Source organism: Paroedura picta, chromosome 13, assembly GCF_049243985.1.
Source record: "Paroedura picta isolate Pp20150507F chromosome 13, Ppicta_v3.0, whole genome shotgun sequence".
Lineage (NCBI taxonomy): Eukaryota > Metazoa > Chordata > Lepidosauria > Squamata > Gekkonidae > Paroedura > Paroedura picta.
In genome coordinates, this window is record NC_135381.1 from 8,168,914 (window position 1) to 8,183,216 (window position 14,303).

Consider the following 14,303-nt stretch of genomic DNA (forward strand, 5'->3'; position numbering starts at 1 on the left):
AGATGATGCTCTTCTACCTGGCATTTGTTTACGGCCAGTAATCTAGTAACAGCTTCATTGGCCCCTTCTTGTGATAACCCCCTCCCTGGAAACAAAAATATGGATTGGCAATTATTAAACCCATTGGGATCAAGCCCGTTGCATTCAGGAATACAATGGATGCTAGATTTGGAGGGTAGTGGTGGAAGAGCTCTACAGATGGCCTCTCCATGCCCCCAGGACCAGGAAAGGCTGCAGGCTGGAGGCCCCTGGGCAGGAAACTCACTAGCAGAGGCAGCCCTCATGCAGCAGGGATCTGCAGCCTCCGAGCCTCGAAGGAAAGTGAAGGAGGAGGGGGTGGTCAGGGGTGGGGGATGAAAGGTTATTGGCTGGCTGCTGGACAGACAGGCAAGCCAGTTGGAGGAGGAGGCACTCAAGGGCGGGACAGCTCTGAGTGGCAGTTAAGCCATGAGACCAGCTCCTAGGCCTTACCAGAAATATCAAGTAGAACAGATTGGTTGGCAATGGAATTTTTAAATAAATTATTATTTGGTTTTATTGTTAATTCTTGCATCAATTGTTCTAGTGCTTTTGACCCTGTGTATTTTATCCCATGTTGTCAACCGCCCCAAATTGGACGGGACGGCATATAAATTTAATAATATATAAGAAAGAGCCAGGAGGCATAGTACGGTTGGTGTCTGCTCATCCAACCAAGCAGCAGGTATGTTTGTAAAGGAGCAAGAAAAAGGACACGTGATCTACCAGGGGGGGTTCAGGGACCCCCAAAGGGATCGGACTACGGGGTTGAATACCGCTAAAGTAGACGATACTACGGTGTCTCAACCAGCAGCCCAAAACAGTTTGATAGGAGTGTATATTTGGTCTCTCCATTTCCAAATAGTTCAGGGTGGGCAGGATATCGGTGCCATCTCCCAGTAGCCCCAGCAATATTGCAAGAGGGAGACTGAAATCCCCCATTAATCACCTCGGCCAGACATGCTTGAGAAAGCTCTCCTTTCCTATAGGAACAGAAGCGTCTCCTCCCAGGTGCAGCTTCCCAGCCAGAAAAGCTTCAGTGGAATATTGCCCATGTTTACTTCCCTCCCAAGGAGGGAAGTCACAGCCAGCAAATTGAGAGAGGGTGTGATTTCCACTTTGGCAACTGGGCCCAACACTTGATGATGGATTTCTCGACCGCCGGTTCCTAATTTCCCCCCTTTCTAGGGCAGCTTCTTGCTGTTATCTTATCCTGTCTGATTTAATACCGAACGAACATATTGAGTGAACCGAGGGAGCTCTTCGGGAAGAGCATTTAGATTGGTTCCTTAGGTGCGAGTTTGTTCCCATTCTTAACCTAACCTGTCCGATCCTTTTCTGCAAACGCTGGCAGGGGCTCATGGGAATTGTAGTCCATGGACATCTGGAGGACCACAGGTCGACTACCTCTGATGTAGAGGATGGAGCAGAGTTGTTCTCTCTTGCCCCGGAGGGACGGACCAGAACCAATGGGATGAAATTAATTCAAAAGAAATTCCGCCTAAAGATCTGGAAGAAGTTCCTCACAGTTAGAGCGGCTCCTCAGTAGAACAGGCTTCCTCGGGAGGTGGTGGGTTCTCCATCTTTGGGGAATTTTAAGCAGAGGCTGGAGAGCCATCTGATGGAGAGGCTGATTCTGTGAAGATTTAAGGGGGTGGCAGGTTACACTGTGAGCAGTAGAGTTGTGAGTGTCCTGCATGGTGCAGGGGGGTTGGACTAGATGACCCAGGAGGTCCCTTCCAACTCTAGGATTCTATGATTCAGTCGCAGTTTGGCTTGGAAGGCGCCTCCGATTCTTTTGCCAGCCTTTGGACGGGTGTTGCCGTTTCCAACCCTGCACGCGGTCAACAAATGCAATGACCAAGCCAAAATATAAAATGAAATGGAACCACTGACTTTGTAGAAGCCAAGTATGCAAATGCAGAATTCGACAAAGACATCATGGATGTTTGCAATGCATTGTGCAGCCCCAAATGCCAGTTTCTGCGCTTCCACTGGGCACAGGGAATCCTTAGCCCGGAGATGGGAGCAAGCTCAGCTGAGCTATATTTTAAAATTCCTAACCGAGACCAGACGAGCCAAGACCCAAGCCCTGTCTGACTAGGGAACGCATTTGCAAATGACTCATCCGTTTTCCCCCGCCAGCCTGTTTGGATGTATGATGTAAGCAGCAGGTGCAGAGAGGTGGAGAAATCCCAGACTGGAGATTGTCGTGATTTGTGGTCTTGCCTAATTCTGACGGTTCTCCTGTAGTGTCCTCTGCTAATTTGTTTCAAAGGCAGTTTGGGGAAAACAGGAAGTTGGTATTTTGTATGTGTTTGTTCATCTCCATAGGGAGCAGGTAAGCATTGTCTGAAAATACGAGCCATACGGGTAGGCCGTTTCTCAGGCCTCTGTTGATTCGGGGCAGTTTCTCAACTGATGCAAAGGACTGGGTGGTGAGCAGGGTGGTGAGCAGGGGTAGTCAAACTGCGGCCCTCTAGAGGTCCATGGACTACAATTCCCATGAGCCCCTGCCAGCATTTGCAAATGCTGGCAGGGGCTCATGGGAATTGTAGTCCACAGACCTCTGGAGGGCCACAGTTTGACTACCCCTGGTTTTGAGGCTTGTTGTGGACGCAGGGTGGAAAGCAAAAGGGCGCCATTTTGAAATTGCACACCCGTTCTGCTCACTGGGCTGGGTTGCAGGCGTGGGAACTGGAATGACGGATTTATTTTGCTTCGACAACTCTCTGCCCCATATAAGCCGTTTTTTAGTGCTGGGGAAAGCACCCCAGCTTTAGATGGGTCAGCTTATTTGTAACCTTGATGTCGTACAGGATAAATGGTCAGCTTCCCAGTGATATAAAAGGTGTATGCGTGATTTGTGTTTACCTATTTGTCGTCGTCACAATTCGTTGTGAATTGCAAAAATGTTAATTCGGTGCTTTGTAAATTTAAAACCAAGGGGGGATATAATCTCAATAATTTACATTTGAACGGTGTATGAATTATCCTATTATCTCTCCCTTCCTTCCAATGTTCATGGGACTTCCTGCTTTCCGGAGTATTTCGTGTGGTCTAGAATAGATCAGATCCACAGCCAATTACCAGAGCTTCCGCAGGTGTACTCAGAAAATTAACTTGGCCCGTGGGTTAATTTGCATGATAGATGCAGATTGCAGAACTGGGTCTTTCCCCCTTTGGGTGCAGAATTTTTAATTCTGAAAAACCCTCAGAATCTATGTGGGACTTGAATATAAGAAGAAGAGTTGGTTCTTATATGCCGCTTTTCTGTAAAAGGAGTCTCAAAGTGGTTTACCTCTCCCCACAACAGACACCCTGTGAGGTGGGTGAGAGAGCCCTGATATTACTGAAGAAGAAGAGTTGGTTCTTATATGCTGCTTTTCTCTACCTGTAGAAGTCTCAAAGCGGCTTACATTCGCCTTCCCTTCCTCTCCCCACAACAGACACCCTGTGCGGGAGGTGAGGCTGAGAGAGCCCTGATATCACTGCCTGGTCATTAGCTTTATCAGTGCTGTGGCGAGCCCAAGGTCACCCAGATGGCTGCATGTGGGGCAGCAGGGAATCAAGACAAATATCCTGTTCATTTTGCTCATCTGGAGTGTGTTTAAGAGCGTCCCGCTTACTTTAAAGCAGCCTTTTCCAACCTTTTAATTGCAGGGGAAATAATTTTTCAGACTTCGAAGAGCCCCGGAAGTGATGCCAGCTGGCCATGCCCTCCCGTGCCCCCATCCGTACCTGTACCGGTTTCCTTCCTTTTTCTCCCTCCCCCTGCTTTTATTACTACTACTACTCTGCCTCATGTAGTCTGGAAAGAATAGAAGCCAAGAAGATAGGCTGGACCCCACCCCACATACCATACCACTTCAGGGTCCCTGTGGAACCCCTTCGGAACTCCTGCGGACCCCCAGGGATCCACAGACTCCTGGTTTGGTATCCCTGCTTTTAAAGTCCTTGTCCGATGCCCTTGATTCTGGAAATATCTGGAGGGCGGGGGTGCTGTGCGTGACTCTTGAGTCTTCAGATCTGGGATTCTCTTTGTGTTTGCGTTGCATTTAAGTAATTTTGTAATGACTGTTAATAATTATGAGCTCGAGTCAGGGTTAGCCTTCTTTTTAATGTCTTATGGGGTTATTTTGGCATGTAAACCATAGAACAGGAAACCAATACCACATCATTGAACGGTTAGTATAAACAAGGGACGTGTGTCACGTTGGAAGGCGGATGCCAGGGGGGGTGGGAGAGCCGGGGGGGGGGGAGTGGTTAAGAGCAGTGGCTTCTAATCTGGAGAACCCGGTTTGATTCCCTACTTCTCTACGTGGAGCCCAGTGGGTGTCCTTGGGCCATTGGTTCTGGTCTGTCCCTCTGGGTCAAGAGAATGGACCAGAACTGTCCAAGTCCCCAGTTCAGCCATGAAGCTAGCTCAGTTTCAGCAGTTCTCTCTCCCTTTGTGTAGCCGGCCTCACCGGGTCACCAGGAAAATGACATGGGTAGGAGAGTATCTTGTACGCCAGGGGTAGTCAACCTGTGGTCCTCCAGATGTTCATGGACTACAATTCCCATGAGCCTCTGCCAGCATTTGCTGGCAGGGGCTCGTGGCAATTGTAGTCCATGAACATCTGGAGGATCACAGGTTGACTACCCCTGTTGTAGGCTACCCTGAATAGAAGTCTGGAGAAAAATCTAGGTACCCAGTGGTGCCCTCTAAAGAACCTTGGAAGATTGCACTGTGGTCTTTTCCTAGTAAAGCGGCTGGACTCTATGGCAGGGGTAGCCAGACTGTAGCTCTCTAGATGTCCCTGGACTACAGTTCCCATGAGCCCCTGCCAACAGGCCATGCTACTAGGGGCTCATGGGAATTGTATTCCATGAACATCTGGAGAGCCACAGTTTGGCCACCCCTGCTCTATACCCTGCCTGGTTTATTGATTATCTAGCCCCCCCCCCAATCTCATGGGGGAGAAGATCATGTGAACCAGAGTTTCTAGAAAGTGACCAAGGCCTTTGTTCCTTGATGGGAAACCAATGCCATTTCAGTGCATTTTGGCCGTTGTTTTCCAAGGGATTCAGCTCTTTCTCCCAGTAAAATCCAGCCACAAAGCAGGAGAAATGCATTATTCAGCGTGTGTGAGAGCACTGCAGGGGGCAAATAGGGTTACATTTTGGTTGTACCAGTTTGGGCCAGCAGCCTGCCTGTTAGGTCTTTCCATGAAGCCTTCTTCCAGCTTGGGGGAAGGGAGGGGCAGGGAATACAATTGCCGCTGTGAATGCCATCAGCTGCCCTCCGTGGCCTGGTCCTCCCTCAGCTTCAAAGCGACGGGTAATTACTCTTTTCTGAAGGTCACTGGGTGCCCTTCATTCATCACAACAGCTGGAGCACTGCCCTTCTGGGGGGTGGGTGGGATGCAGCACAGCGATTAACAGGCAGAGCATATATTTTCACCATCTTTGATGCCGCTTATGAATTAACGCTGGGCTCTGTTAGTTTTGCACCTTGTCTATCAACCTTTTTTTGGGGGGGGGCAACAGAAGGGAAACTCTTGAGTAAGATGAGGTGTGGAAGGAGCCCCAAGTGGACAACTTTCTAGACAAAACGACAAATGGCCATTGGTGATCTTAAGGGGCAGCTCATCTGGGGGGAACGCCCAACACGTCAGGCTCCCTCTAAGGGAGAGGGGGGAGCAAAGGGAGGAGTGTGTGTGCATGCATGTGTGCATGTGTGCAGTTTGGGTTTCCAACTCTTGGTAAATTCCTGGAGATTTTGGGGATGGAGCCTGTGAAAGGCAGGGCTGTGGAAAGGGAGGGGGTCCATACTCCAAAGTGGTTACCTTCTACACGGGAACTGTCCCCTGCCCTCTAGGGGCTCTTGGGAATTGTAGTCCATGGACATCTGGAGGACCACAGGTTGACTACCCCTGGGTGGCCAAACTGGCTGTTCACATGTCCATGGACTACAATTCCCATGGGCCCTTGCCAGCAGGGTCAGTTGGCAGGGGGCTCCTGGGAATTGTAGTCCAGGAACATCCGGGGAACCACAGTTCGGCCGCCGATCAGTTGCAGTTCCTAACAACAATAACAACAGCACTTTATTTTTGTATCCCATTTTTCCTGGATAGCTCAGGGCGGGTGACAACACTGGTTAAAACAATTTATGTGGGAAATGTTTGGTGGCTTTTTCTAGAGAGCCACTGCTGTTAGAAGAGCAGAGGGCCGGCTGCCCGCTGGTCCATTAACAGAGACACTTCAGATGGTTAAAGCAGCATAAAAGCCCTCTTTGTTGACTTGGCGAGACAGACTCCATTTCCACCTTCTGATGGGCAGTAGCCGCATGGCTGAGCACGGTCTTCCTGTCTCTCTCGGAGCCTTCCTTCCTTCCTTCCTTCCTTCCTTCCTTCCTTCCTTCCTTCCTTCCTTCCTTCCTTCCTTCCTTCCTTCCTTCCTTCCTTCCTTCCTTCCTTCCTTCCTTCCTTCCTTCCTTCCTTCCTTCCTTCATTTGTCCCTCTCTCTCCTTTCCTTTCCTTTCCTTTCCTTTCCTTTCCTTTCCTTTCCTTTCCTTTCCTTTCCTTTCCTTCCCTTCCCTTCCCTTCCCTTCCCTTCCCTTCCCTTCCCTTTCCTTTCACAAAACCCTGGATGAGAAACCCAGCTCTCCATGATCACACATAGAAGTCTAGGAAGAATCCACGCAAAAAGAATCAGCAGCAACAAATCAGGCAAAGATTTTTTTTCCTGTTGATCCATCTAATCGGCAGAAATTAGGAAAGTTTACTTGCAAATTAACAACTAGAAAAAATATCCTGGATGCTAGTATGGTTGATGGGCAACTTGGATATATAATGTTTTCTTTTCTAACGGCTTCGGCTCTGTTGGTGATTTTTAGCACACAATAAAAAAGCAACTTTTATTGTGTAACCAGTGTTGCAGCAAACACGCTCTGATGTTCTAGGTTGATGTATATATATTTAAAAATCAGCATTTATTATATTTAGGACACTGAAACAATTTACTGACTCATTAAAAATTTTTACCAGCTCATTCTTTCTCTCTGCCACAATCCATCTTTGCCGACTGTAACGCAACGTTCAAATAAAAATGTTCTTCCAAGCTCGGGGAGGTCAGTTTTCTTGTGCAGGGGACTGTTTTCCCTCTGTTAAAACCTCAGGTTTTATTGCTGCTAAACGAAATAATTTTTTTAAACTTTATATTTTATGTTCTGCTAAACTTGAGGCACTTTGCATTTTATTGTTTTTTCACCGAGCTGACTTATAAGTGGTGCCAAATTCACAGGACAAACCTGTTTGCCTCCCGACCAACCCCCACTGCAGTCTACGACAACCCCTGAGATTTGACTCCAGAAGAAGAAGAGTTGGTTCTTATATGACGCTTTTCTCTACCTGAGGGAGTCTCAAAGCGGCTTACATTCGCCTTCCCTTCCTCTCCCCACAACAGACCCCCCTGTGAGGGAGGTGAGGCTGAGAGAACCCTGATATTACTGCTTGGTCAAAACAGCTTTCTCATTGCTGCAGTGAGCCCAAGGTCAACCAGGATAATGTGATGGAGTCCACCCTTCAAAGCAGTCATTTTCTCCAGGGGAACTGATCTCTGTAGCCAGGAGATGAGCTATAATTCCTCAGGAGCCCCCAGTCCCACTTGGGGATTGGCATCTCCACTTCCTAGGGTTGCCAGCTCTGGGTTGGAGAATACCTGGAGACTTTGGAGGTGGATCCAGGAATGGGTGGGGTTTGGAGCAAGGAGGGACCTCAGTGGAGTATAAAGTGATGAAGTCCACCCTCCAAAGCAGCCATTTTCTCCAAGGGAACTGATCTCATTACTCTGGAGATGAGCTATCGTTCCTGGGGGTTTCATCTCTAGAAGAGCGGCAGGGAGCGCCCTTATGTGATGCTGGTGGCTCTCACCCACTTTGTGCAATTAATCCACGGGAGCTGTTCCTGATGGACTTTAACCTCCACTCTTCCACAGCAGCGAAATATTAAGCTGGACTTGATGGAGATTTGGCCTGGTTGAGCAGGGCTGCTCATGCTCACATCCCAGAGCTCTGAAGGAGCATGTGGGCATATGCCTCTCACATGTGTTAAGTATTTCTAGAGCTTGTCTTTTTGTCGGAAGTGCGCCTTGGCCAGGGAGCCATTGCGGCATAGCATGCAATCTGTGCAGATCATCTTGTGTGCCAGGGGAGCTTGTGCTTAAGGTCAATACGTCGGCGTACGCTCAACTTCACGGGCTTCTTTCTCCGGGAGCTGGAGCAGAGCAGCTCAAACGAGATTGGCCTCGGTGTCCAAATTAGGAGCCAAAGCAATTATTTAATCTGCGAAAATCATTAATTAATCATATGCTGCCACTCGGAGGAGCGCGCCTCTGTTGACTTCAACATTCTGGTTGTGCTTTGGGGGAACGGGAGCGGAATTGTTGCGGAACGTCTTCTGTTGGAGTCGAACGCTGCTGGAAATGCTGCTCGCTCTTTTCGGCTCAGAATAGTAAACTGTGAAATAGATTTGGGAGCCGTCGATCTCTCACGGCTGCTGATGCTTTTCCGGAGCTCCGGGCAACAGGAGGATGGAGCTGGAAGGATGTTCTTCTAATGAGGACAAATGAAAAGGCAGGGGAAGGTCTCTCGTTCAAATTTGAGAGAGGTTCAAGGGAGGTGAATTTTTTGGAGGTTGCGTTGGCTCTTTGCTGTGCAGAGTTGGAAAAAAGCTACAACCCTGATTCTTCCAAAATGTCTGTTGCACCAGAAATGGATTTTCTGCATCCTCTGATCCCTTTCAGCGCCATCTTAAGCAGAGCCAAGCCCTTCCAAATTACACATGAACACACAGAATCATAGAGTTGGAAGGGGCTATGCAGGCCATCTAGTCCAACCCCCAGCTCTACACAGGATCAACCCTAAGCATCCTAAAGCATCCAAGAAAAGTGTGTATCCAACCTTTGCTTGAAGGTTGCTTGAATCAGTCCATCTCCATTGGTGCATTAGGAGACTTGCTTTGTTTTAGCCTCACTTTGGCCTTCCTTTGGATGCTGCGAACTGACTGTAGTGTTTCTGCATTTGGGCTTTCCTCCCCTTCTTTCCTGGGCTGAAATTCGCAACATGCTTTCTGCACCGAGTCTGATGGAGGCAGCCTCCCATCATGCTTTGCTTCCTTCCCCTTATCCAAAAATGTCCCCCCCCCCAAAATGGTACCTGCATGCATCTTTGTTTTGTGCCTCTTAATCCCACCAGGCAGCACCCTGATTGGCCCTATTTCTAACTCGGACATGTGAACTCCACAGAACTGTAAAGGTAAAGGTATCCCCTGTGCAAGCACGGAGTCATGTCTGACCCTTGGGGTGACGCCCTCTAGCGTTTTCATGGCAGACTCAATACGGGGTGGTTTGCCATTCCCTTCCCCAGTCATTACCGTTTACCTCCCAGCAAGCTGGGTGCTCATTTTACCGACCTCGGAAGGATGGAAGGCTGAGTCAACCTTGAGCCGGCTGCTGGGATCGAACTCCCAGCCTCATGGGCAGAGCTTTCAGACTGTATGTCTGCTGCATTACCACTCTGCGCCACAAGAGGCTCATCCACAGAACTGTAAAACCCATCAAAACCAGTTGTCCCTATTAAAACAGCAGTATCAATCATCAATAAGCATTAAAACAGTAAGCGGCAGTAAGAAACATTAATTAGTAGCATAAATAAATGTCATGCCTAAAATTCTGTAAAATAGGAGGGGCTCTAAGGAAGCCCCCTTAGACTAAGGCAGGATACTTTCTTTTGTGGCCCCCCAAGAGAATTTCAACCAGGGAGCTGCTTTCTACAGTGTGAAATCTGCATTGAGAATTACAGTTCCGCTCATTTCTCCATTCTTGGGACATTCTCTTCCAATCCAGAGTGTGTTGCTTTAGGAATGCAGATCCACCCCCCAAAATCTCCCCAGACTCTCATTTTCAAAGCAGCCACTGGATAAGAACAGGCTCCGGAGCTCATTTAAAACCAGCGTGATCCAGTTTGCAGTATGCTGATGTGTAAACGCCAAAGCTTTAAAGCTTTCCTCTGCCCCCCAGGCACACCTGGATACAAAGTGAATTTCGTTTTTATTCGGAACACACTGGGTTGTTGTGTGTTTTTTTTTAATTCACCAAAATGCACATGAAGAGAACATCTTTTTAAAAAATCCCTTTCCCTGCCTATTGTGCTGTTGCAGTTTGTCGTCATAACACAACTTCTATCACGGGAGGATTTAGAAAGAGGATGAAAGGAGATGTCATCCAGTAGATCCATGAATTAGTATTCATAACAAGGTAATAGAAGAAGAAGATGATAAAGAGGAGTTGTTATTTTTTATACCCCACTTTTCTCTACCCGGAGGAGTCTCAAAGTGGCTTACAATTGCCTTCCCTTCCTCTCTCCACACCCTGTGAGGTGGGTGAGGCTTAGAGAGCCCTGATTTTACTGCTCCTTGCGAGCAGCACTATCAGGGCTGTGGCGAGCCCCATGTCACCCAGCTGGCTGCACGTGGAGGAGCAGGGAATCAAACCCGGCTCGCCAGATTAGAAGCCACTGCTCTTAACCAATATACTGGCACTGTGAATAAAGAATTCATCGGTCTAAGACAGGGGTAGTCAAACTGCGGCCCTCCAGATGTCCATGGACTACAATTCCCAGGAGCCCCCTGCCAGCGAATGCTGGCAGGGTGCTCCTGGGAATTGTAGTCCATGGACATCTGGAGGGCCGCAGTTTGACTACCCCTGGTCTAAGAGGTCGTGCAAGAAGAGGAAAGATATTGTCAAGAACAGAAATGCATGGGGAGGGATTTTCAGTGGAGATGGAGATAGGGCAACTTTATGAAAGCATAGAGATGGGTACCCACTGGTAAACTTCTGATGCACTTCCTATCCTGACATCCTGGACTCAAAAGCCGGCAGTGCATTAGCTGAAAGACTGGGAGGAACTGGAGGTGGGTGGTTTGTCAAAGACCGACCTACCCATCTATCCTTCCAGACTTGGTGAATCCTTGAACCAGTTTTTCTGTCTCTTGAGTTTTCTTTCATTGATTCTCTTACCCTTGCATACCTGGATCATTCTGATCGCTCTCTCCTGAAGTCTCTCAATTTGGTCCATGTCCTTTTGGAAGTGAGCCCCCCCCCCGGGTGGGGTCTGACCAATGCAGAATACAGTGGGACTAAGACATCTTGTGATACAGCCCAAGACTGTTATTTGCCTTCTTTACCGCCACATCATACTGTCAGCTCATATTCAGCTTACAGTCCACAAGTGTACCTTTCACCCAGTGTGCGTGCTTCTCATTTTTGTGACCCAGATGTAGAACTCTGCTCTTCTCCTTATGGCAGGGGTAGTCAAACTGCGGCCCTCCAGATGTCCATGGACTACAATTCCCATGAGCCCCCTGCCAGCATTGCATAGAGCAGGGGTAGTCAACCTGTGGAAGAGGCTGGCAGGGGCTCATGGGAATTGTAGTCCATGGACATCTGGAGGACCACAGGTTGACTACCCCTGGGATAGAGGTTGACTACCCCTGGGATAGAGGATGGGGCAAAGTTGCTTTCTGTTGCCCCAGATGGTCAGACCAGAACCAATGCGATGAAATTAATTCAAAAGAATTTTTGGCTAAATATCCGGAAGAAGTTCCTGACAGAACGGTTCCTCAGTGGAATGGGGCTCCTCAGGAGGTTCTTCTTCTTTGGAAGTTTTTAAGCAGAGGCCAGATAGCCTACAGAAATGCTGATCCTGTGAACTTAGGCAGATTGCGAGTGGGTGGGCAGAAGGGATGGTGTCTGAGCTTGGCTCTTGTGGCCCTTTCTTGCACGCCCAGGGAAATGCCAATTGCCACTTTGGGATCTGGAAGCAAATTGCTTAGAGGCCAGACTGGCCAGGGATTCTGTGGGTGGGAGGGTTGGGAGGGTAATCATCTGGACATGGGGCCACTGTGGCTGGGCAGGTAGTTGTGAATTTCCTGCATTCTGCAGGGGGTTGGACTAGATGACCCTGTGGATACCTTTCAAGTCCATGGTTGTATGATTCTGTGATTCTATGAGATGTGAAAGCACAGCAGATTATTGGACAAACTCAGGAGCTTAGGGGTAGGATCGGGTCTTCTTCACCCGGGGTGTCTAGCAGCCCTAAAGGGACAGGAGATATGAGAAAAGTCGTATCCCATTGGTAGTTCACCTTGGCGGGAAGTTCCAGCGTCATAACTTACACTTCTGGACTTCAGACCAATCGGACTTCTTGTTTCTACCTGATTTGACATTTCAGTGGCAGACAACAGTAGCACAGGCCTCATTAAACTGAGGAATGTTCTGTTTCCTACTTGACACAGCCTGTGTAGAGAGACATTTTGGATTTATTGTGTGCGCTGCTGAAAAAGCCAAACCCCTGACCCCCCTCCCCCCCCCAAAAAAAATCAAAACCCTACCCTGGTCTTAATTGCAACACATCACTGGCCTTCCAAATATCAGTCTGCAGCTGTAAGGGCATCTCAGCCGGTTTGTCTCAAAAGAGGTTTCAGATCATGTGGGGATTAAGGAAAACGTATTCTTCCCATGTAGGGCTTTGACAAAGACCATTCAAAGCTCTGCATCCTGTTCGGCTGGCGCAGATAAGGTGTTTTCACAAATATCTCGTCAGCTCTGGCTCAACAGGAGCCGTATCTGTGCTTTACCTGTTAACCCTTTCCTTCCCAACTCTCCAAGGGGCTTTCCGCACCTGATAAATGTAGTGAAATGCTCACCTTAGGTAGTCGTTATATTCAGGCCGACCTCAACCAAAAGCCTGGTGGAAGAGCTCCCTTTTGCAAGCCCCGTGGAACTGTTTAAGCTCCTTTTGTTTACATAAATACCCAAATATCCCTCTTGTCACCCAATTGTCCTCCCGCCATTTTATTTTTGGTTAAGAGTGGCTTTCTCGACCAGGGTTTCTTGATGGCCCTGGAAGAGTTTCCTGGATGGATGGGAGTTAATATTTAATATATTTTTAAAATGTGTTAAACATTTATCGAGTGATATGACCATATATAGTTATGCCGACCAATCCCATTTCAGTTGATTCTCACCATCTAATGCCTAAAAAGGATATCGTGTATGTCAAGTGGGACCAGGCCAGTTCTTTGAATCTACCCACTAGCTAGTCAGATTTAGTGCCAGGCGTAAGCCGGGTATTCTGCGTTTACAGATTCACCTCCCGGGAAGCTTCAACCGAGCCGAGAGTACGAATCGCTTTTAAAACAGGAAGAAAATGACCTCTTCTAAAAAAATGCACGGTAAATGGCACCTCCGAATAAGCACCACTCACTGAAATTATTTCGGGGATTCGGTATCGCTACAGCCCGGCTTCCTTGGGTCATTCTAACCTCTTCGTCTTGTCTTTGCGTTGACGCGATCCGTTCTCGTTTCTCCAGGAGCAAAGTCCCAGCAACCAGACGTCCATCGCTATGATGCAGGAGCCACAAGAAATGGTCGAGGAGACCGTGACGGTCGAAGAAGACCCGGGCACCCCAACCTCTCACGTTTCCATCGTGACCTCGGAAGACGGGACTACGAGGAGGACTGAAACCAAGGTAAGAAGGGCTGGTTTGCGCCTTTCTTGAACAAGGAAGAGGACAGGTGTATCTAGGAGGGTGTGGACCACAAGATCCTCCGACCTTCTGGGGCAAGGAGTCAAATTTCTGTACTCAAGGCCCAAGTGGGGATGCTTGGTGGAGTGGTTAGGAGTGGCTAGGAGTGCAGACTTCCAACCTGGCGAGCTGGGTTTGATTCCACGGTCTGCCACATGCAACCAGCTGGGTGACCTTGGGTTAGCCACAGCACTGAGAAAGCTGTTCTGACCAAGCGGAAATATCAGGGTTTTCTCAGCTTCACCCACCTCACAGGGTGCCTGTTGTGGGGAGAGGAAAGGGAAGGAGATTGTAGGTTGCTTTGAGACTCCTTTGGGTAGAGAAAAAGCGGCATAGAAGAACCAACTCTTCAGTATTATCAGTATCACCTCCCTCACAGGGTGTCTGTTGTGGGGAGATGAAAGGGAAGGAGATTGTAAGCCGCTTTTAGACACCTTTGAGTAGAGAAAAGCAGCACATAAGAACCAACTCTTCTTCCTCGTACGCCTACTGGTTTCAACGACTCTTCTTTTTCTTAACGAGTTTTATTCACAGCATAAGCAATCATGTGCATGCCAACTTATTCGGATTTAGTGTGCATGCACACAAAACTTTATACCTTGAATAAAACCTTGTGGGTCTTAAAGGTGCCACTGGACTCAATCTTGCTTCTGC

General features: G+C 48.4%; 1 protein-coding gene across 10 annotated transcripts in view; it reads left to right on the plus strand.

The window, feature by feature from the left end:
- The window catches only part of ARVCF (ARVCF delta catenin family member), a 377,274-nt gene that overhangs the window by 232,817 nt on the left and 130,154 nt on the right, over positions 1–14,303 (plus strand). For all 10 annotated transcript variants that reach the window (XM_077308988.1, XM_077308989.1, XM_077308986.1 and 7 more), the window contains one exon: positions 13,434–13,592. In XM_077308988.1, the coding sequence (XP_077165103.1) occupies positions 13,434–13,592 (159 nt within the window). The remainder of the gene's footprint in view (positions 1–13,433; positions 13,593–14,303) is intronic.